This window comes from Suricata suricatta, chromosome X, assembly GCF_006229205.1.
Source record: "Suricata suricatta isolate VVHF042 chromosome X, meerkat_22Aug2017_6uvM2_HiC, whole genome shotgun sequence".
NCBI classification, from domain to species: domain Eukaryota; kingdom Metazoa; phylum Chordata; class Mammalia; order Carnivora; family Herpestidae; genus Suricata; species Suricata suricatta.
Window position 1 is genome coordinate 108,789,104 of NC_043717.1, and position 23,135 is coordinate 108,812,238.

The 23,135-nt window shown below is 36.9% G+C and overlaps 1 protein-coding gene across 1 annotated transcript in view; it reads right to left on the reverse strand.

The window, feature by feature from the left end:
• The window catches only part of GABRA3 (gamma-aminobutyric acid type A receptor alpha3 subunit), a 276,021-nt gene that overhangs the window by 12,529 nt on the left and 240,357 nt on the right, over window positions 1-23,135 (reverse strand). The window contains exons 8-9 of the mRNA XM_029929923.1: window positions 18,601-18,753; window positions 8,732-8,943 (exon numbers count right to left, since the gene is read on the reverse strand). Coding sequence (XP_029785783.1) covers window positions 8,732-8,943; window positions 18,601-18,753 — 365 coding nt within the window. The remainder of the gene's footprint in view (window positions 1-8,731; window positions 8,944-18,600; window positions 18,754-23,135) is intronic.

Below are 23,135 nucleotides of genomic sequence, written 5' to 3' on the forward strand. Positions count from 1 at the left end.
GTCATGCTAAGTGAAATAAGTCAGGAGGAAATGGACAGATACCATATGTTTGCACTCATAGGTCTAACAGGAGAAACCTAATGGAGGACCAGGGGGAGGGGAAGAGGAAAAGAGATTTGGGGAGAGAGAGAGACACAACACTTGAGAGACTATTGAATACTGAAAACGTACTGAGGGTTGAAGGGGAAGGGAGAGGGGGGAAAAGAGGTGGTGGTGATGGAGGAGGGCACTTGTGGGGAAGAGCACTGGGTGTTGTATGGAAACCAATTTGACAATAAAGTATATAAAAAATAAAGTAAAAAGCAAAAAGGGAGAGAGAATATTTTTGTTTCCTCTCTTCTATGACAGTCAGCACTTTGTCCTGTATCAGGGCCCTATAAGTATATGTATATATACTTTACTTTCTTCTTTAGTATTCTTCTGAATACTGGTGCTATGCTATGTTTACCTCTATATCCCACATATATTCCAGAAATGATTGCTGTTTGTTTTTCTTTCAATTGACTCACCAGTGAGAGAATACTATTGTTGTCAGAAAATTTATGCGCTACCACAGAACAGGGTGGGAGGATGTACCAGTTTATGAGTGCCACTTAACCCACAGTGAATATTATTCACCCACAGAGAAAATACCAAGGGGTTACGCTGTGGCTATATTTACAGAAATGCTCTGCAGATTTAAAAGCCATTAATAAGGGGCTCCAGGATGGCCCAGTCAATTAAGTGTCCAGCTTCAGCTCAGGTCATGATTTCATTGTTTGTGGGGTTAAGCCCCATGTCAGACTATGTGCTGACAGCTCAGAGCATGGAGCCTGCTTCGGATTCTGTGTCTTCCTGTCTCTCTGCCCCTCCCTAGTTCTCTCCCTCTCTGTCTCTGTCTCTGTCTCTGTTTCTCTTCCTCTCAAAAAGAAATAAAACATTACAAAATTTTATGCCATTAATAATAATAATCTAACCTTTTCCAAGATGTGAATGGAATTTGAGTAATTTTTCTAAAGTAAAATACTATTATAGAGCATCAAATATTCTTTTTTTAATAGTTTATTGTCAAACTGGTTTCCATATAACACCCAGTGCTTCTCCCCACAAGTGCCCCCCACCATGACCATCACCCCCTCCCTCCCTCTCGCTCCCCCTTCAGTCCATGGTTCGTTTTCAGTATTCAATAGTCTCTCATGATTTGTGTCCCTCTTTTTTGAAAATAAGAACAGGATAAGAATTACTGTCTTTCCAAAATTTAGATAAGAATTTATGAATATTTTAAAAGCAGTTCTAAGAATAATAATCTTTTTAATGTAGAGGCTTATTTCTTCATTTTATTTGCTTTGCTTTATTTTTAATTTTGAAGAGTTTTATCAAAGTAATATACATAGTTTTTTAATAAAAGAACTTAAAGGCTTATAATGAAAACCAGAAATCCCTTCCCTCAAGCGAGTCTTAATTATTTTTAATTCTCTTAACTGACATTTATAAATTTCTAGATAATATGCTTATACTGCTATTAGTTTCATACATAACCAATCTTTTCATGATAGCAGTTTACTTCATTCATGCAATACTTCCTCCATCCTCTCATATAAATATAACAATATTTTAGTTCAATTGATAATCAGTGGTAACATCATTATAAAGGACTATATAAATACATCTAGCATCCTGCCCCAAACTGGACTAACTCCTCTCTAGGTTTGCTTCTTGTTGCATCATAGCTTTCATTTTAGGACTTCTGTTCACTTACCACCTCTGTTAGAGTCTCTCTTTTCTGGATCCAGAAAAGTATTCTGTTGGATACTCTCTTTTATGTTCTACTGTTTTATTTTGCTTTGCTTTGATCTTGGTTAGAGAGAGAGAGAGAAAGAGAGAGAGAGAGAGAGACAGCATGCAAGAACAGGGGAGGGGCAGGGGGTGAGAAAAAGAGGGAGAAAGAAAAAGGGAGAATTTCAAGAAGGCTCCATGTCCAGTATGGAGTGCAACACAGAGCTAAATCTCACAACTGTGAGGTTATGACCTGAGCCAAAATCAAGAGTTGCATGCTTAACCAGCTGAGCCAACCAGGCACCCCTCTTGTTTTAATAGAAATATCCTCCTGTACCTTTCTAAGGTGGAGTGTATGGGAAGTGGCATTTCTGAGACCTTAAAGGTCTGAAAATGGCTACTGTACCTCTCCATTTAATTGATACTTTGGCTAGGCAGAGGATTAGAGGTTGAAAGCCGTTTGTCTTTCAGATTTATGAAATGCACTGCTCTGCTATCGTCCACCATCCAGTTTACTTGAGAATTCTGTTGCCATTCTGTTAACCATTTCTTTGCCAAAAAAAATCTTTCTAGAATCTTTTTAGAATATCACTTTATCTCTGGTTTTCTGAAATTTCATGATGATGTGTCTCTATGTGAGCCTACGAAGGTTTTTAATCTGGAGGCTTATGTACATCCATTTGTAGAAATGTCTTATATTATTTATTTGTTAATTTCCTTTATTTCTTTTTCTCTGTTCATTCACACTGCAGCTTCTGAGTTGGAATGGACTTCCTGGATATGTCCTTAGGTCTCTTACCTTTTCTTTTACATTCTCATCTTTTTTTTTTTCCATTTTGCTCTACTTGTAAGGAGATTTTCTTCAGTTTATTTTCCCATCTCTTTATTGAAATTTTATCTTGCCACTTCGTTTTAATTTTAAGAGCTCTTACTCATTCTCTATTTTCTTTTATTTTAGCATCCCAGTGTTTTATGTATATATTTACAAGTATAAAAGTTATATTTTAATTCCCTAAATTATCCTTGTTCCCTCCAAGATGAGATTTAAAAAAAATATTTGTAAACATGTGGTATCTGTCCTTCTCCACCTGACTTATTTTGCTTAGCATATGTTTGCACTCATAGGTCTAACAGGAGAAACCTAATGGAGGATCATGGGGAGGGGGAGGGGAAAAGAGAGTTGGGGAGAGAGAGGGATGCAAAACATGAGAGGCTATTGAATACTGAAAAGGAGCCAGGGGTTGAAGGGGGAGGAGGAGGGGGAAGGGAGGTGGTGGTAATGGAGGAGGGCACTTGTGGGGAAGAGCACTGTGTTATAGGGAATCAATTTGACAATAAACTGTTAAAAAAATATTTGCTCTTCTCTTTTACATTGCAAACATCACTTTGTTCTTTATTTTTTATTTTAAGTTGATTTATTTATTTTGACAAAAATAGAAAAAGAGTGAGAGGGGCAGAGAGGGAGGGAGAGAAAGAATTCCAAACAGGCTCCACATTATCAGCACAGAGCCTGACACGAGGCCTGAAGTCACAAACTATGAGGTTAGGACCTGAGCTGAAATCAAGAATCAGACACTTAACCAACTGAGCCACTCATGTGCCCTGTTTTTTAAAAATTTTAAATATTTATTTTGAGAGAAAGAAAGAGTATGATCTGGAGAGGCAGAAAAAGGAGGGGTCACAGAGGATCCAAAGTGGGCTCTGTGCTGACAGCAGACAGCCTGATGCAGGGCTCAAACTCACAAACTACAAGATCATGGCCTGAGCCAAAGGTGGATGGTTAACCAACTGAGCCACCTTGGTAACCCAGCAAACAGCACGTTGGTAATCCTTTGTATGCCAATATTGTTAAGATCCTCCTCAGGTCAAGCTTACCCTAATGGAAAAATACCAACCATTGTTTCACTCTCCAATCCTCTTCCTGGTGGGCAATTAAGGGTTAGGCAATCGGGATCTAGAAGTCCTAAATTGTAACCCATAATTATAACTTAAAGATTAACTTGTTTTTCAAGATACTGTTGCAAGATCCCACCCTTTAGCTGCAAATTTCTCGCTTCTGTACACCGGCTTTGGCTCCCCTTCGGACCTATGATTGGTCACTTCAAATCTCTCCTGAGACAAAGAACTCTAAAATTGACAGGTCTCTGCCAAATCTTACAGCTGTGTGTCAGAATGTAATTAAACCCCATGTAATGCTGTAAACTATGATTGGTTACCTCAATGATGACCTTTTTTCTGCTTTGCTATGAGCTATATAACCCCTGAGCTTCAGATAGCGGCGCTCTCTCCTGAGGACTTGCTAACACTCAGGAGGGGCCGTTTGGCCAAACTAAAATAAAACCCACTCACCATTACCATTTGTGTCCATGGGTTTCACTCTCAGTGACTCGCTTTAGGAGGGATCTAACAATATTATTCGTCAACATTACAGATGCCTGTATGCTCAGTGTATCAGCTGAACTTGTTGACTGGTTGATGACTTAAGGACTTCAATGGGAAGCAAGTAATTTTTTGTGGAGTACTTCAAAATGTCAGTATGTAAAGCTCTTATTTTGGAGACATTAAATTTCTTTAGAAACTTCTGCTTTTCTTCTGGAAAGTATATATCTGGCTGCAAACATTTCACAACTTGGGCAGACTCTTAGGTCTTGACTACTTGTACACAGACTTATAAACAACCTCCATAGTTTCTTTATTCTCTGCTTCTCTACGGTTATATCTTACTCCAGCTTGATAGATTAATTCTTGTTCTCTCTTTCCACATTCATTCTTTTAAAAAATATATTAAAATCTCTTCTCTGACTAAAATTACTTCTCCAGTTCTCCTGGTGCTGATGTATACACATTTTATTTCTTTAATCTCACTTTAGTGAGACTGTAAAAGGAAGCAGTGATAAACACATGTAGGTGATCCTTAGAAATCTAGAGTTCATCTATTTTTCAGAATGCAATTATAGTCATTTGTCTTCATTTGTAAGTGAAGTTTTGTTTCCACCCATTCCTTCTTTTTCTTTCCTTTATAATCTTTCTCCTCCCATTTTATCTTATCCCTGATCATAGTACAAATCAGAAATAAAATTTTAAATCATGTATATTATTTTTAAATCCATTTGATCTTTATGAAGCAAATAAAGTTTAATATGTCTCTCTAAAGGAGGAAAAAACTAAACCGAGATATAATTAGATACTAGTATTTTTATTTTCAATGCACTTCATTTTTCCTGTGGGTCAGTGGTTCTCACTGTTAGTTCCCTCACACTGTAGCAGTATAGACAAAGTATAGCACCCCACATTAGAGATTCATTTTGGTGTGTTTCATAGGATTCCCCCCCAAATATCATAATTGCTTTCTTTTAGATAACTTAAATGGATTGACAATGGAGAGGGACTAAGGAAAGACTTCATCACCATATTTGCAGAAGAGTTTTAGATGATTCTTTATATTCTTTTTTCATTTTCAGTACTCCTTGGAATTAGAGAAATGGTCATCATTTTTGACATCCACAGTCTCTTATTAATCTATTCTAGTTCTCCCTCTGCCTTCAAAACAAACCTGCACCTCTTCCTGGCCATTAAAAAAAGTCTATCACACTGTTTATTCTCCTGATCCATTCCATTCCGATGGAATGTTTTTTGATTTTGTTAAAATGTCATTATTACCCAAATCAATCTACACATTCAATGCAATCCCAATCAAAATTGCACCAGCATTCTTCTCAATGCTAGAACAAACTGTCACAAGACAGCCTCCTTAACAGGTGGTGCTGGGAGAACTGGACAGCAAAATGCAGAAGAATGAAACTAGACCACTTTCTTACACCATACACAAAAATAAACAAAATGGATGACGGACCTGAATGTGAGACAGGAAACCATCAAAACCCTGGAAGAGGAAGCAGGAAACAACCTTCTTGATCTCAATCATGGAAATTTCCTACTCAACATCCCCAAAGGTAAGGGAATAAAGAGCACAAATGAATTATTGAGACCTCATTAAGATAAAAAGCTTCTTCAATGCAAAGGAAACAATAAAAAAAAGCTAATAGGCAACTGATGGAAAGGGAAAAGATAGTTGCAAATGACATATCAGATACAGGGCTAATATCCAAATTCTGCAAGGAACTCACCAAACTCCACACCCCCAAAAACAAATAATCCAGTGAAGAAATGGACAGAAGACATTAATAGACACTTCTCCAAAGAGGACATCCAGATGGCCTACAGGCACATGAAACGATGCTCAGCGTCATTCATCATCAGGGAAATACCTATCAAAACCACACTGAGAAACCACCTCACACCGGTCAGAGTGGCTAAAATAAACAAATCAGGAGACTATAGATGTTGGCAAGGATGTGGAGAAAGGGGTACCTACACTCTTACACTGTTGGTGGGAATATAAACTGGTACGGCAACTCTGGAAAACAGTGTGTAGGTTCCTCAAAAAATTAACAGAACTCCCCTATGACCCAACAATAGCAGTGCTAGAGATTCACCCAAGGGATATAGAAGTGCTGATGCATAGGGACACATGTATCCCAATATTTATAGCAGCACTTTCAACAATATCCAAATCATGAGAAGAGCCTAAATGTACATCAACTAATGAATGGATCAAGAAGATGTGGTGTATATATACCATGGAATACTATATGACAATGAGAAAGAATGAAATCTGGGCATTCATAGCAATATGGATGGACCTCGAGGTTGTCATGCTAAGTGAAATAAGTCAGGCAGAAAAGGACAGAAATCATATGTTTTCACTCATAAGTGTAACAAAAGAAACTTAACAGAGGACCATGGGGGAGGGGAAGGGAAAAATAGTTGGGGAGAGAGAGGGAGGCAAACTATGAGAGACTCTCGAATACTGAAAACAAATTGAGGGCAGTTGGAGGAGTGGGTGAGGGAAAGGGGGCTTATGGGCATGGAGGAGAGTACTTGTCTGGATGAGCACTGGGTGTTATAAGGAAACCAACTTGACAATTAATTATAAAAGAAAAAATGTGAATTTGCTCATTCAAAAAAATAAATTAAAAATTTTTCAAAAATAACAAAAAATAAAAGACATTAACATAATCATACAGGAAGAGATTAAGAGAAACAAGAGAGGGTATTCAAGTGCTTCAGGACAAGAAAAAGGAAAATAAAAAGAAAAACAAACAAAAAATTTTAAAAATATATATCCTTATAAAGTATCTGGAATTTTTAAATAAAAGATATATTTGTATGGACTTCTAGGCCATAAAGTTAAGTCTGCTATTATATAAGAGATTCTCAGGCTGGTTTTAAATTTCTTCCTAACGACATTCAGTGCTAGAATTGAGCATAGCAATCAATGTCTATATGGACACCAGAGAGAGAATGTGACCCATGAATTGTACAATATCCCAACTACAGTTCAAGTATAAACACAATCGACAGATAATTTTACATATGCAAGATAGTAGGCAATATGGTTCCCATGAGGCCTTCATAAAAAAATAGCTTCTAGAAGACAGCTTTGAGGTAACTAAGCAATGAATGGATAAATGGATGAAAGGAATATTTTGAGAAGATCGCCCATTTAAATGTGGAACTATGACTAATTGACTATAGGAATTATGACTTCATAAAAAAAGCATGTAAATGCCATAAACCTTGACAAAAAAGAAATAGCATTATAACAAACAATAGTTGAGAAATGACAGTGACTGATAGAGAAGGTCAGAGGTAAAATAAGTATACTAATTTCCTTATAGCTTGAAGTGTGTAAGGGGTCAATAGACCCTGTTCTTAGATGACAAATGAAGTATTAAAATGATAAATATATTTTAGGATATAACGGCAACCACTAGACTAAGTATAATAATAAAACCAGTCAAAATTTCCTATGATAGAGTTAATAAAGTTATTAGAAATATGCTTATTTCTTCATAATTTATGGCAAGGAGCTAATAAATTCTATCTATATAGTGAAAATCTATTCTAAAAGTTTGCCAACTCACCAGTCTGTATTCTATGAAATATATCTTTTCCTCCAGTTTGAAAAATCTTCATTATCTTTTCTCTTCTCCATGATTCTTCATATTACGGGAATGGTTCTGGGACCACATCTGCCAGTTCTTTTTAGCATCTTTGGATAGTCTTCATCTAGATCTAGAGATCTGAACTCTTTTAAAGCAGCCAAGGACAATAATCTTGATTTCACAGTATTTATGTTTTATTTATACCAGCCCTAGTTGGTTTATTGTTTTTTTTTCCTTTTTACCTCTTTCCCATTCCTCCACCAAGCCAACTAACATTTATTCAGCTTTTGTTATGAATCAGGTGCTGTGCAAGAATTTTGGCTAGTTAGAAAGATGATGCAGACAAGACCCTGTCCTCAAGATATTCAGTCTAGTGAGGAGGCAGATAAAAAACTCTAGTATAAATACAGGATTTTAATAGTAGAAACACCCTTCCCCTACCACAAGTAAAGCTAAAACTATCTGGATGATTCTTGGAAAGAGTCTATGGAGAAAATAGAATTTCATCTGGGTCTTGAAGAATGAGTAGATCTTCACAGGCAGGAGAAAAAGAAAATAACATTCTAAGTAGAATGTAAAATAAATAGGCAAAGACACAAGGCATAATGGTCACTTTAGTTTGACTGTAATGGGAATATACTGAAAAGTGAGGAGCATAGTTGGCCCTGGAGATTGTGCACTTTTATGGGTGGCTTTATAAAAAGTGTGTTACCCTTGAGTCTCGTAGTAACATACTTAGGGTTGGTCCCTCACCACAAGATATCAACACCGTGATCTACCCTCTTTTCTTTGTCCCCAGAAAACACTCCACATTGCCAAGAAACACTCCAGTTGAGAATTGGATTGATGACCCCAGTGAATAGCACACAGCCTTGGCCAGTTCCCACAGGCTGCAGGCTGCCCACTCCTGGTTCCAATGCAGTTCTCTCAGGGAGTGCTTCCCAGCCCCCACCTTTGCTGTATCTCACCTTCATCTCCAGGGCCTCTGGCACCTTCTTGCCTTCCCAAGCCCAGCTCCGCTTGGTGAAGTAGTTAACAGTGGCAAATTCAATCAGCGCAGAAAATACAAAGGCATAACAGACGGCTATGAACCAATCCATGGCCGTCGCGTATGCCACTTTAGGTAAGGAGTTTCTGGCACTGATACTCAAGGTGGTCATGGTGAGAACAGTAGTGACACCTGGAGAGAGAGAATATGACAACCAGTTGCCACTGGAAGACATTTAGAGCATATGTGATGAGATCACCAACTTCCTACTTACAAAGAGGAGCTATATCCCACTCAAAATGGCCCCCTTAAAGTAAAACACAGAGAATGTCAATGTGGGATTGTTCTACCTATTAACTACCACATCCTCGTTATCACAGGAATAGGAAGCTCCAGTAAAGCACTCTTAAAAGTTGTCATGTAGTCTTTGCTTAAACATTTCTATTGAAGAATAGGTAACCTATTTCATTGTAATAGCACTTTTTAATTAGGAAAGCTTAACTTCATTAGAAAACCTTCTTTAATTATAAAACCTTTAGTGTGAGCTGAAACCTGCCTTCCTCTAACTCCTAGCCCACTGTCTGATCTTAGAGTTCTTTCTCTGGCAACACAGGAAAGAAAATCCTGCTTCCTCCTCTCTAGGACAAGCCTTCAGGGAGTTGGAGACGGTGGCCATGATTCATCGTGAAAATCTGTTAATCTCCAGAATGAACATGGCCACTTTCTTCTCTTATTTCTCTTCCTTCTCCATTCTGGTAGTTTTCTTTTGAACATCCCAGATCTGAGCTCATCACTCAAGATTTTAACTTACCTTACTGTGGACACTATTCTCCTAATACTGTAACAAACCACTGTAGACAATGGTTCTTTAACTTCATAAAAGTCTTTGCCCTATTGAACTTTGTGGACAACCAAAATTATTCCAATATCTATTTCTTTTTTTTTTTTAGTTTTATTTTTTTTCCTTTTTTCTTTTTTTTATACAATTTATTTTTTGAACATATGCAATTATTTTCCATCATTTACAATACAGTAGTTATAATGATACTCCAAACAGAAAAGCAAAGTAAAAAATCAAACCCCCCACTTCTATTTGATGTAATTAGGCTTATACAGAAATTAGAAGGTTAGGTAACAACTAGTTAATCACATAATTTCACAGCTATCTGAGGTGGCAATTGTAATATAGCAGCTTATCTATGATACATTCAAGACACATGATATAATTTATTACTTGCCCATAAGCTACAACACAGCCTGCTTAATACCTTTCCTTAAATTCCACCTCTATAGTACAGTATACTTGAGGTCCATGCAAAAAAGTAGCTACTTTTTATATAGAAAATGAATGATTAAGTCTTTGGTGTTGTAAAAGCAATTTCAATTAAACATAACCACCCCCACCACCATAAAAAGAAGAGGAAAAAAAAAGTAAAGAAAATAATAAGGGAAAAACCCAAGACACACTCCCTGGGGGGGAAAAAACAGCATGTAATTTCTGTCCTTGACAGAATGTATTAAATAAGCAAACACCACCAACAAGCAAAACAAGTACTACAATGTAAAAATATTTAAAAAAATGATAACCCTCTCACATTTCTTTTTTTAAGTTTATTTATTTAGTGTGAGTGGTGAAGGGGCAGAGAGAGGGAGGAGAGAATCCCAAGTAGGCTCCTTGCTGTCAGTGCAGAGACTGACATGGGGCTTGATCTCATGTACCATAATATCATGATGTGAGCTGAAATCAAGAGTTGGACATTTAACCAACTGAGACACCCAGGCACCCTTCCAATATCTATTTCTTATGAATTTTTATCAAACCAGGATTGCTTTAGATCAATTGATTCTTTTTCTTGGTGCTGTTATTACCTTAACTTTAAGATTTCCCTTTATTCACTTTTAAATTCTATTAAAATCATTTATCTAATCTGCATTTTAGATATACATATGAGCTATACAGTGTTGCGGCTAACACTATGATCTTTACAGTCAAATTGAAAATAGGCTGACAGGGGCATTTGAGTAGCTCAGTCAGTTAAGCATTCCACTTCGGTTCAGGTCATTATCTAGTGGTCTGTGAGTTCGAGCCCTACATTGGGCTCTGTGCTGACCGCTCAGAACCTGGAGCCTGCTTCAAATTATGTCTCTCTCTCTCTCTCTCTCTCTCTCTCTCTCTCTCTCTCTCTCTCTCTCTCTCTCTCTCTCTGCCCCTCCCCTGCTCATGTTCTGTCTCTCTCTCAAAAACAAATAAACATTAAAAAAAAGAAAATAGGCTGACATTCGGGCAATTCCACTTACTAGTAATACACCTCGAACAAGGTGATTTACCCCACTAAGCCTGTTTTATCATGTGTAAAATGTGTTTGATCTTACCAGACTCAGAAATTTTGGGGGGGTCCTTGAGATGATGTTTACAAATCCCATAGCAGAGGAAATATTCAAGCAACAGTAGCCTCTATTATTAACATTACTCTTATTTTCACTGTTAACAATAAAATTGTCATAATTATATGACTAATTATAGTGGTGTAATTATAAACACATTTTAAACAATAACATAATAATAATTTTATAATTGTTAGCAATAGTATTCTAGCCTCAAATACTTGCACTAGAAGTTAGAATTCTGAGTTCTGCCATTTACTTGCTTTGTATCGTTGGCAATGTATTTTATCTCTCTGTGCCTCCATTCTCCCTATCTATGAATACTTTTTAAGTCTCTATACCCTAGAATTTTTACAAGACAGCTGTTATTCTCCAAACTAATTATCCAGGCTTGAAGATAGGGGAGACGTCAAACCGCCTTTATGAGTGTTGGCATGCACAAGAGGGTAGGGAATGTTAAGTCTGGGTAAAGAAGGGTGTAGAAAGAAGGCCTACTCTGCTGACAGATATTATGTAGAAAAGCAAGCAGATAAGGCCTATTAACTCTACCCAGAGAGTCAGCCATGTGTTCTGCAGCCTCTTTGGCCTTCTTTCTCATCTTTCTCCCTCAAGTACCTTACTTATACATTTGCTATATAAATGAAAACCCAGACTGGGAAGGACTTAGTACAGTTTAAACAGGGAAATCCTAAAGAAGCACCTTTGAACAAACCTGGTAGTCAGCAAGGCTGATTGGCAAAACCAAATTTTAACCTCTATAAGGAATCAGTCACATATCCAGTACCTATTAAACTATCTGACTATGTTGCCTGGTAAGTTCTGGGACTGAACCTAAGGCTTAGTAATTTTCTGACCACACTGAGCAAGGAGTGATTCATCAGAGAAACAAGCTACCTCACTTATAGTTATTAGCAAATGTAGTTGTCTACCCTGGCACAGTTATATCAGTGTGCCTATGCATGGATGGAAAGAACTATATTGCAACATAAGTGTTTCTGTACCATATCTCAGTAGAAATTTTAAGAGTTCTAGCCTCTAGATCTTCATTAGAATAGTCATCTTGTAAATAACTCTTAGCTAGTCAGCTGGTAGAATGCTCAATCAGTTACATTGTATGGATGAACAATGAGGCTTGGAATTTTTTTTAAGTTTTTTTAATGTTTTATTTATTTTTAATACAGAGAGAGATAGAGCATGAGAGGGGGAGGGGCAGAGAGAGAAGGAGACACAGAACCAGAAGCAGGCTCCAGGCTCTGAGCTAGCTGTCAGCACAGAGCCTGACACGGGGCTTGAACCCACGAATGTGAGATCTGACCTGAGCCGAAGCCAGAGGCTTAACCGACTGAGCCACCCAGGCGCCCCTCATGAGGCTTGGCATTTTAAGAGATCCAGTCTTACTACCCAGTGCTTCTCTTTCAAGAATCTTCTAGAAAGTATTCTGTGACTGCCCCACCTCACTTCCTTGAGCACTTCTAAAAAGCTAGGCCAGTTACTTGCTAACACATGTCTGTTTGTATTATCAAAGCAGGAATTTCTTGGGGCGCCTGGGTGGCTCAGTTGGTTAAGCCTCCGACTTCGGCTCAGGTCAGATCTCACGTTCCTGGGTTCGAGCCCCGCGTCAGGCTCTGTGCTGACAGCTAGCTCAGAACCTGGAGCCTGTTTCCGGTTCTGTGTCTCTTTCTCTCTCTGCGCCTCCCCCTCTCATGCTCTGTCTCTCTCTGTATCAAAAATAAATAAAACGTTAAACAATTTTTTTTTTAAAAAGCAGGAATTTCTTGAGAATAGGGATCATGAGTAGTCTTTCACTATCCCCTCAACCCTGAATATAATACGTGGCACAGAGTAAGGCCCTAGTACATGTGTGATGAGTGAAACTTCTCTACCCTCCCTGGCTCCAGACAATTACTCCTCTGCTTTCTTTCAGTATGGTTAGATTTTTTTCCTTAGAGTTTTATACATATCATACAGTATGTACTCATTTGTGTTTGGCTTTCCTCACTTAAGCATAGTATTCTTTAAATTCATTAATGTTGTTACATCTATCTTTAGTTCATTCCTGTTAATTTCAGAGTAGCATTCCACGCATTGATATAACAATTTGTTTATACATTCACCTGTTAATGGACATCCGGACTATGATGAATAAAGCTTCTAGGAAGATTTACATATAAGTCTTTGTGTGAGCATTTGTTTTCATTTTTCTTAGTAAATACTAAGGGATAGAACTACATTATTATATTCTAAGCATATGCTTAACTATAGGAGAATGCCAATCAGTTTTTAAAGTGCTTGTACCATTTTAAATTCCCATTAATGTATGAGTTTCAGTCAGCATGAACCTTTGACTTATGAAAATTTAATATTAATTGGTACCTTTACACATTTAACTGACAATGAAAGTCCGTAGAAAACCTTATCTCCATCTCAACTTATATATACTGCATTATGGTCTAGTCTTTTATTCTAAATATATCATATACCCAATAAGCCAATGTTATTTTATATTTCAATAGTCATTTAGCATTCCCCGTATATTTATTATTTTCATTGTTAAAATGCATCTTAAAGCTTCCTTCTGAGATAATTTTCTTTTAAAATTTTTTTAACATTTATTCATTTTTGAGAGACAGAGAGAAGCAGAGCATGGGCAGAGGAGGGGCAGGGAGAAAGAGAGAGAATCTGAAGCAGGCTTCAGGCTCTCAGCTGTTTGTCAGTACAGAGCCTGATGTGGGGCTTGAACTTACAAACCATGAGATCATAACCTGAGCTGAAGTTGGACGCTCAACCAACTGAGCCACCCATCCTCCCCAAATTTTCCTTTTTGTTAAATAACTCCCTTTAGTGAGGGTTTGACAATAATGAATTTTTAATTTTATTTTTTTACCTGAAAAGGTCTTTATTGTTTCTATTGAAATCAGCTGGTAATCTATCATTACTTTAAAGACATTGTTCTTTTTTATTCTAGGCTAAGGATTTTCCTCTTTGTTTCCAAAGTTTCACTATAGGTATTTTATGATTTTTTTTGTGTGTGCAATTGTGAATGGGATCCTTGATTTCTCTTTCTGCTGCTTCATTATTGGTGTATAGAAATGCAACCGATTTCTGTACATTGATTTTGTACCCTGCAATTTTACTGAATTCATTGATCAGTTCTAGAAGGCTTCTGGTGGAGTCTGCCAGGTTTTCCATGTAGAGTATCATGTCATCTGCGAAAAGGGAAAGTTTGACTTCTTCTTTGCCAATTATGATGCCTTTTATTTCCTTTTGTTGTCTGATTGCTGATGCTAGGACTTCCAGCCCTATGTTAAACAACAGTGGTGAGAGTGGACATCCCTGTCGTGTCCCTGATCTCGGGGGGAAAGCTTCTATACCATTTTCTCACTTTTCTTCTAGGATTCCATTACATCTGTGTTAGACCTTCTCAATAAATCATGTATTATTTTGTTCTCTTCTGCATTTTACACATTTTTGTCTTTCTGGGCCTCATTCTAGATATTTATTTTCAGTTCATGGGTTCTCCCTTCAACCATATCTAAACCACTAATTTTTTATCTGTATTTTCCTGTTTCCGAATTTCCAGTGTGCTTGTTCTCTTATGTGCACTCTTTCTCTCTACACAAACATACTGTTTATATGATATAACTCATATTAGTTTCACCTACTTAAACATGTTCATCATAGCTATTTTTAAGTTAGATAACTCAACTATCTGAAGTTCTAGTAGGTCAATATTTTAATTGGGTTATAAATTATATACAATAGAATAAAAATAGGTTTTTGTACATTTCTGTTTTATGTTGTACATATCAAAGTGTTTGGGCAAACATATACAGTTATATAACTACTACCCCAATGGAGATATAGAATATTCTACTAAACCAATAAATTCTCTTATACCCATTTTCAGTCAATCCACCACCCCAGAGGAAAGAACAGCTTTGGTTTCTAACACCATATCTTAGTTTTGCCTGTTTGGAATTTCATATAAATAAAATCATATATTATGTACTATTTTTTTGTCTGTCTTCTTAGTTTAACATAATTTTTGAGACTCACTTATATTGTTATATGAATTAATAGTTGTCAATTCACTGTATGAATATGCCACAATATAAACACATATTCACTTGTTGATGTATGTCTGGATATTTTCCAATTTGGGATTTTATGAATAAAGCTATTGTGAACATTCTTGTATAAACGTTTTATGGGTATATACTATGGATATATATTTTAATATCACTTGGGTATGAAGTAAAATACTTTTTTTTACCTTTTAATAAATAGCCAAATTTTTTCCTAAGTGATTGTTTCACTTTACAACCTTACCAGCAGTGTGTGAGAATTCCATTTGCTCCTCAGCCTTTCAATATTTGTAATTGTCATTCTTTTTAATTTTTGTGACTCTAGCATATATAAAGTAATGTCTCCATGTGGCTTTAATTTATATTTTCCTGATATAAAATGATATTAAGTATCTTTTCATGTTCGTATGGAGTGTTTACATATATTCTTGGTGAAATGTCTTTTCATGTATTTTTCCAATTAAAAAATTAGATTTTTTATATATTTATCACTGAATTTTAGGATCCTCTTATATTTTTGAATAGATGTTTTATCAGATCTGTACATATATAACATATATTCTTCCATTCTATGGATTGCCTTTTTTTTCTTAATGCTATTCTTTGAATAGTAGAAAAATTTAATTTTGACAAAGTACAATTTATTATTTTATTCTTTAATTTTTTGTATACTAGTGAATTTCTGCATTCCAAAGGTTATAAAGACACTGTCTTATGTTTAGTTCTATGAGAATGATATTTTAGCTTTTATATTTAAGCATATGATCGATCTCAAATTCTCTGTAATGCCATCTGTGTCGTGAATCAAATTTTCATATTATGTGGGTCTACTTTTACTCTCTGTAGTGTCTATTTTTCTTTCCCTTATCCCTATAACACACTGTCTTAATTACTATAGCTTTTTAGTCATTTTTGACATCTCATGGGGCAAGTCCCTTTACTTTGTTCTTATTTAGGAGGATATTGACTTTTCTTGGCTCTTTGTTCTTTCATAAAAATTCTGCAATCACTTTTTAAATTAATGTTTTAATTTAAAATGTTTGAAGTTTTTACATCAATACAGTTAGTATAAATATGAACTCTAAACTCATGTGAGGCTAAGTTTAAATTTTAAAAAATTCTTAAGGAATCTTATATTTTACACAGAGCCCAGGCCAAAATAGACATGTCTCCTTATTGTCTCCCTGATTACTGTATTTTTCTACTGCCCTTTCTAGGGCATAACCCTTAAATGGTATTGGATATATGAGACAAATTCTTGTATTTGTTTCCTATGGCTTATGTAAAAAAATTACCACACATTTAGTGGCTTAAAACAACACAAATATTTTTTTCTTACACTTCTGGAGACCAGAAGTCTGGTAGTTTTATGGACCCTCTCCTCTTTCAAAGCCAACAGCATAGCATCTTCACATTTCTCCAGCTTTTTTCATCACACTGCCTTTTGCTCTGTAGTCAAATATCTTTCTGCATCTCTCTTATAAGGACACTTGTGATTATATTTAGGGCCTATCCAGATAATCCAGTATAATCTCTCCATCTCAAGATCTTTAATTTAGCGCACATCTGCAACATTCCTTTTGTTATATAGGGTAATATTCACAGATTTCATACATTAAGACCTGGATATATTTGGGAGGCATTATTTAGTCTACCACAGCTCTAGTTTTCTACTTCTCAACTTCACTCAGGCTCAAATCCTTTCATATGTAACCATAAAACTTAGAACCTTATTGGGGCACATGGGTGGCTCCCTCAGTTTAGCATCTGACTCTTGGTTTCAGCTCAGGCCATGACCTTGAGGCTTTGTAGGTTGAGCCCCGCATCAGGCTCTATGCTGACAGTGCAGAGCCTCTTTGGATTCTCTCCGTCTACCTCTGTCCCTCCCCAACTTGTGTTCAGGTGCTCATTCATGTTCTCTCTCTTTCTCTCCCCCTTCTCTTTCTCTCTCCCTCCGTCTCTCCTTTCCTTTCTCAAAATAAACTTTAAAAAACCACAAGCTCCTGTTTATCAAGACTAGCAGTCCATCTACCCATCTTCCAACTATAACAGTATCAACTCACAGATTAACACTCCAATTTTTAGTTCCCTCTTCCATTTGGGCCTTTAAGTATTTCCTTTAATTTCTTATCATGTAACAAATTTAAAGAGAGTGTTTTATGTGTTTTATCTAGCTTTTCTGGAATTTTGTGGAGGGAGATTTTCAGGGTGTCTAGTTTGTTATTTTCTAAAAATTATTGACTCATATATAGATTCTGTTCCCTCCACTTCACCAGAACTGTTCAAGTGTATTAACAACCAAGCACATCACGATGGTCAACAGTATCTATGCATCTTATCTAAAAACACAAAATTTACACGAGGTGATTACTCCTGGCTTCTTGAAACATTTTCTTCTTAACTTCCATGATATCACACCCTTATAGTTATTTCTTTTTTCCTACTTTACAGGTTTTTCTTTTTCTTTCTCTACCACTGTCTCTTCTACCTGACCTAAAATGCTGCTTCTTTCTAAAACGTCATTTGCTATTTAACTACATAGTATAGCTTCAGGATATTGGCAGGAAATATTGGCCTTCAGTGTGGATAATCAGTATATCCATCTGTATGCCTCACAGCCACGACTATCATGGAGGCACGTTAGTAGACTAATAAGGGTATTTGTCTTCTAAAAATGTTTACAGTGAGAAAAACAGGCTTTAAAAAAGCTAGAAGAGAAACATCAATGTCAGATGCTTATTTTTAAAAAATTGGATCATAGAAAAGCACCCAGTCCACTTCTTTGTTGTCAACTTAGTTTCTCATTTCTCACCTTCTCCAGGTCTGTCCACTAATTTTCTCCCTTTTTCACTGAAGGCTCAGTACCTCCCAAGTTCCAAAAGCAAATTTGACTGAGACAGGAAGCATTTTAGTAAATTTACTACTACAACACTTTTCAAAAATTTATTTCAATGTTTATTTTGAGAGAGAGAGAGAGAGAGAGAGAGAGAGAGAGAGAGGGAGAGAGAGTGAGGGAGGGAGGGAGGGAGATAGATCATGAGTCTGGGAGGGGCAGAGAGAGACAGAGTCACAGAATCTGAAGCAGACTCCAGGCTCTGAGTTTTCAGTACAGAGCCTGGTGCGAACCTCAAACTCATGAGCTGTGAGATCACGACCTGAGCTGAAGTTGGCTGCTCAACAAACTGAGCCACTCAGGCGTCCCCAACATTCTTCTTATTCGCACATTTTTATTAAGAATACAGTTGTCTGAAATACCAGGATCTGATGACTCAGTTACTAATGCTGGGCCCAGGAATTGCTACCATCCACTTTCCCTGACAGTCTATCATAAGATTTAGCAAATGCCTCACCTGCCCATTCTCCATAAAACAACACTCACCAAAGACCGTGCGGGCAGGGACAGACTCTCTGTTGAGCCAGAAAGACACTTGTGACAGAATGACAGTCATGATACATGGCAAGTAGGTCTGGATCACAAAGTAGCCAATTTTTCGCTTGAGATGGAAGTGGGTTGTCATGACGACATATTCTCCTGGAGAGATTAAAGTTAGGCAATATGTAGCTGAATAAACATCGTTAAATCAAGGGGGGTGTGCAGTTCAGTACATCAAGCTAATTAACATTATATCCAAAACAAGACATTCCAGCACCTGCCAAGTTAACAAACCAGATCTCTTTAATAATCATGAGCAGTGTATTTTTCTGTATGAAAATATATGCTAATGCTATATCAATACAGCTGGCTCAGAACAATATTGACACAGATTCATTCAAATACATTATAGTACTTATTTAAATAGTAAGAAATAGTAATCTCTGATGATTGCTTATATTTCTGAGGGTTTTGTTTTAATAGATACTTTTTCATTCATGATTTTGTCTATCTGGGTGCTCTCTCTTTTCTTTCTGAGGAGCCTGGCTAGAGGTTTATCAATTTTGTTTATTTTTTCAAAGAACCAACTCTAGGTATCATTGATCTGCATAGCTGTTTTTTTGGATTCTATGTTGTTTATTTCTGCCCTGATCTTTATTATTTCTTTTCTTCTGCTGGGTTTGGGGTGCTCTTGCGGCTTCCCTTCTAGTTCCAGTAGGTTCTCTGTTAATTTTTGAGTTTGCACTCTTTCTAGTTTGTTGAGATTGGCCTGGATTGCAATATACTTTCCTCTTAGGACTGCCTTTGCTGCATCCCAGAGATTTTGGATTGTTGTATTTTCATTTTCGTTGGTTTCCATATAGTTTTTAATTTCTTCTCTAATTGCCTGATTAACGCAATCATCCTTTAGTAGGCTGCTTTTTAACCTCCACATTTTTGGAGGTTTTCCAGACTTTTTCCTGTGGTTCATTTCAAGTTTTATAGCATTGTGATCTGAAAGTATGCATGCTATGATCTCTATTCGTTTATACTTATGGAGGGCTGCTTTATGCTCCAGTATGTGATCAATCTTGGAGAATGTGCCATGTGCACTCGAAAAGAAGGTGAATTTCCTATCTTCAGGATGCAGAGTTCTAAATATATCTATCAGTTCCATCTGTTCCAATGTGTCGTCAGGTCCATTGTTTCTTTAGTGATTTTCTGTCTGGTTGATCTATCCATTGCTGTCAGTGGAGTATTAAAGTTCCCTGCAATTAGCACATTTTTGTCAATAAGATTGTTTCTTTCCATGATTAATTGTTTTATGTATTTGGGCGCTCCCAAATTTGGCACATAGATATTTATAATTGTTAGCTCTTCCTGATGTGGAGACCCTGTAATTATTATAAAATGTCCTTCTTCATCTCTTGTTACTGCCTTTATGTTAAAGTCCAGTGTGTCTGATATACATATCGGCTTTCTTTTGGCTTCCAGTCGCATGATAGATATTTCTCCATCCCTTTACTTTCAACCTGAAGGTATCTTCAGGTCTAAAATAAGTCTCTTGTAGACAGCAAATAGATGGATTTTGTTTTTTTTATCCATTCTGCTACCCTGTGTCATTTGGTTGGAGCATTCAGTCCATTTACATTCAGTGTTATTATTGGAAAATGTGAGTTTAGAGTCATTGTGTTCTCCACAGAATTTGTGTTTATAGTGGTGTCCCTGGCACCTTGTATTCTTTGCAACATTTCCCTCATAGAGTCCCTGTTAAGATTTCTTGTAGGGCTGGTTTGGTGGGGATGAATTCTCTCAACTTTTGTTTATTTGGGAAAACCTTTATCTCTCCTTCTATTTTGAATGACAGGCTTGCTGAATAAAGGATTCTTGGCTGCATGTTTTTTTCTTTTCATCACATTGAAGATTTGCTGCCATTCCTTCCTGGCCGGCCAAGTTTCATTAGATAGGTCTGTAACCACTCTGATAGGTTTCCCTTTGTACGTGAGGGCCCTTTTATCCCCAGCTGCTTTCAGAATTCTCTCTTTATCTTTATATTTTGTCAGTTTCACTATGATATGTCATGCCGAAGGTCGATTCAAATTATGTCTTAAGGGAGTTCTTTGTGCCTGTTGAATTTGATGTCTATTTCTTTTCCCAGATTTGGGAAATTCTGTTATAATTAGATCTAGTATCCCTTCAAGACCTTTCACTCTGTCTTCCTCTTCAGGAATACCTATCATATGAATGTTCTTCCATTTGATTGTATCACTCAGGTCTCGAAATCTCCTTTACTGCTCCTGAATCAATTAGTCTCTTTTTTTCAGCTTCCTCTTTGGCTATAATTATATTTTCTAATTCACCTATTCTTCTCTCTGCCTCTTCAATCCTTGAGGTGGCTGCCTCCATTTTATTATTCACCTCATTTATAGACTTTTTTTCAACTCATCACCCCTATTTTCAAAGTTCCTAGTCATTGTCTCAGTTGCTTCTTTGATGCTTTTTTTCAACCCCAGCACATAATTTTATGACAAATTTTTAAAATTCTTGATCGGTATGTTGTCTAGATCTGCCTTGAGCAGTTCGGTGGCTGTGACTTCTTCCTGGAAAATTATATGCCACCAAACTGGACAACCTAGAAGAAATGGACAAATTCCTAAATGCACATGCACTGCCAAAATTCAAACGGGAAGGGATAGAAAACATGAATAGACCAATAACCAGTGAAGAAATCGAATCTGTTATCAAAAATCTCCCAGTGAATAAGAGCCCAGGGCCAGATGGCTTCCCAGGGGAATTCCACCAGACATTTAAAGCAGAGCTAATACCCATTCTTCTCAAACTATTCCAAAAAAATAGAAATAGAAGGAAAACTTCCAAACTCATTCTACGAAGCCAGCATCACCTTGATACCCAAACCAGACAGAGACCCAGCCAAAAAAGAGAACTGCAGGCCAATATCCTTAAGGAATACAGATGCAAAAATACACAACAAGATACTAGCAAACCGAATTCAATAGCACATAAAAAGAATTATCCATCATGATCAAGTTGGATTTATTCCTGGGTTACAAGGCTGGTTCAATATTCACAAATCCATCAATGTGATACATCACATTAACAAAAGAAAGGATAAAAAACATATGATCCTGTTGATAGATGCAGAAAAAGCATTTGACAAAATACAGCACCTTTTCTTAATAAAAACCCTTGAGAAAGTCGGAATAGAAGGAACTTACCTAAACAATATAAAAGCAGTTTATGATAAGCCCACAGCTAATATCAACCTCAATGGGGAAGAACAGAGCTTTCCCCTTGAGATCAGGAACACGACAGGGGTGTCCACACTCACCACTGTTGTTTAACATAGTGCTGGATAGTGCTGGAAGTCCTAGCATCAGCAATCAGACAATAATAGGAAATAAAATGCATCAGAATTGGCAAAGAAGAAGTCAAACTTTCCCTTTTTGCAGATGACATGATACTCTACATGGAAAACCTGGCAAACTCCACCAGAAGCCTTCTAGAACTGATCAATGAATTCAGTAAAGTTGCAGGGTACAAAATGAATGTACAAAAATCAGTTGCATTCCTATATACCAATAAAGAAGCAGTGGAAAGAGAAATCAAGAAATTGATCCCATTCACGATTGCATGAAAAACCATCAAACACCTAGGAGTAAACCTAACCAAGGATGTAAAAGACCTATATGATGAAAACTGCAGAAAACTTATGAAAGAGATTGAAGAGGACACCAAGAAATGAAAAAACACTCCCTGTTAATGGATCAGAAGAATAAACATTGTGAAAATGTCATTACTGCCCAAAGCAATCTACACATTCAGTGCAATCCCCATCAAAATTACACCAACATTCTTCTAAAAGCTAGAACAAACTATTCTCAAATTCGTATGGAACCACAAAAGACCCCGAATAGCCAAAGTTATATTGAAGAAGAAAACCAAAACAGAGGCATCACAACCCCAGACTTTAGCCTCTACTGCAAAGCTGTCATCATCAAGACAGTATTGTATTGGCACAAAAACAGACACATAGCCAATGGAATAGAATAGAGAACCCAGAACTGGGCCCACAAATGTACAGCCAATTAATTTTTGACAAAGCAGGAAAGAGTATCTGATGGAAAAAAGACTGCCTCTTTAGCAGGTGGTGCTGGGAGAACTGGACAGCAACATGTAGAAGAATGAAACTAGACCACTCTCTTACACCAGACACAAAAATAAACTCAAAATGGCTGAAGGACCTGAATGTGAGATAGGAATCCATCAAAACCCTCAAGAAGAAAGTAGGAAACAACCTCCTTGATCTCAACCTCAGCAATTTCCTACTTGGCACATCCCCAAAGGCAAGGGAAATGAAAGCAAAACTGAACTCTTGGGACTTCATCAAGATAAAAAGCTTCTGCACTGCATAGGAAACAATCAAGAAAACTAATAGGCAACCGACAGAATGGGAAAAGATAGTTGCAAATGACATCTCAGATAAAGGGCTAGTATCTAAAATCTACAAGGAACTCACCAAACTCCACACCCAAAAAACGAAT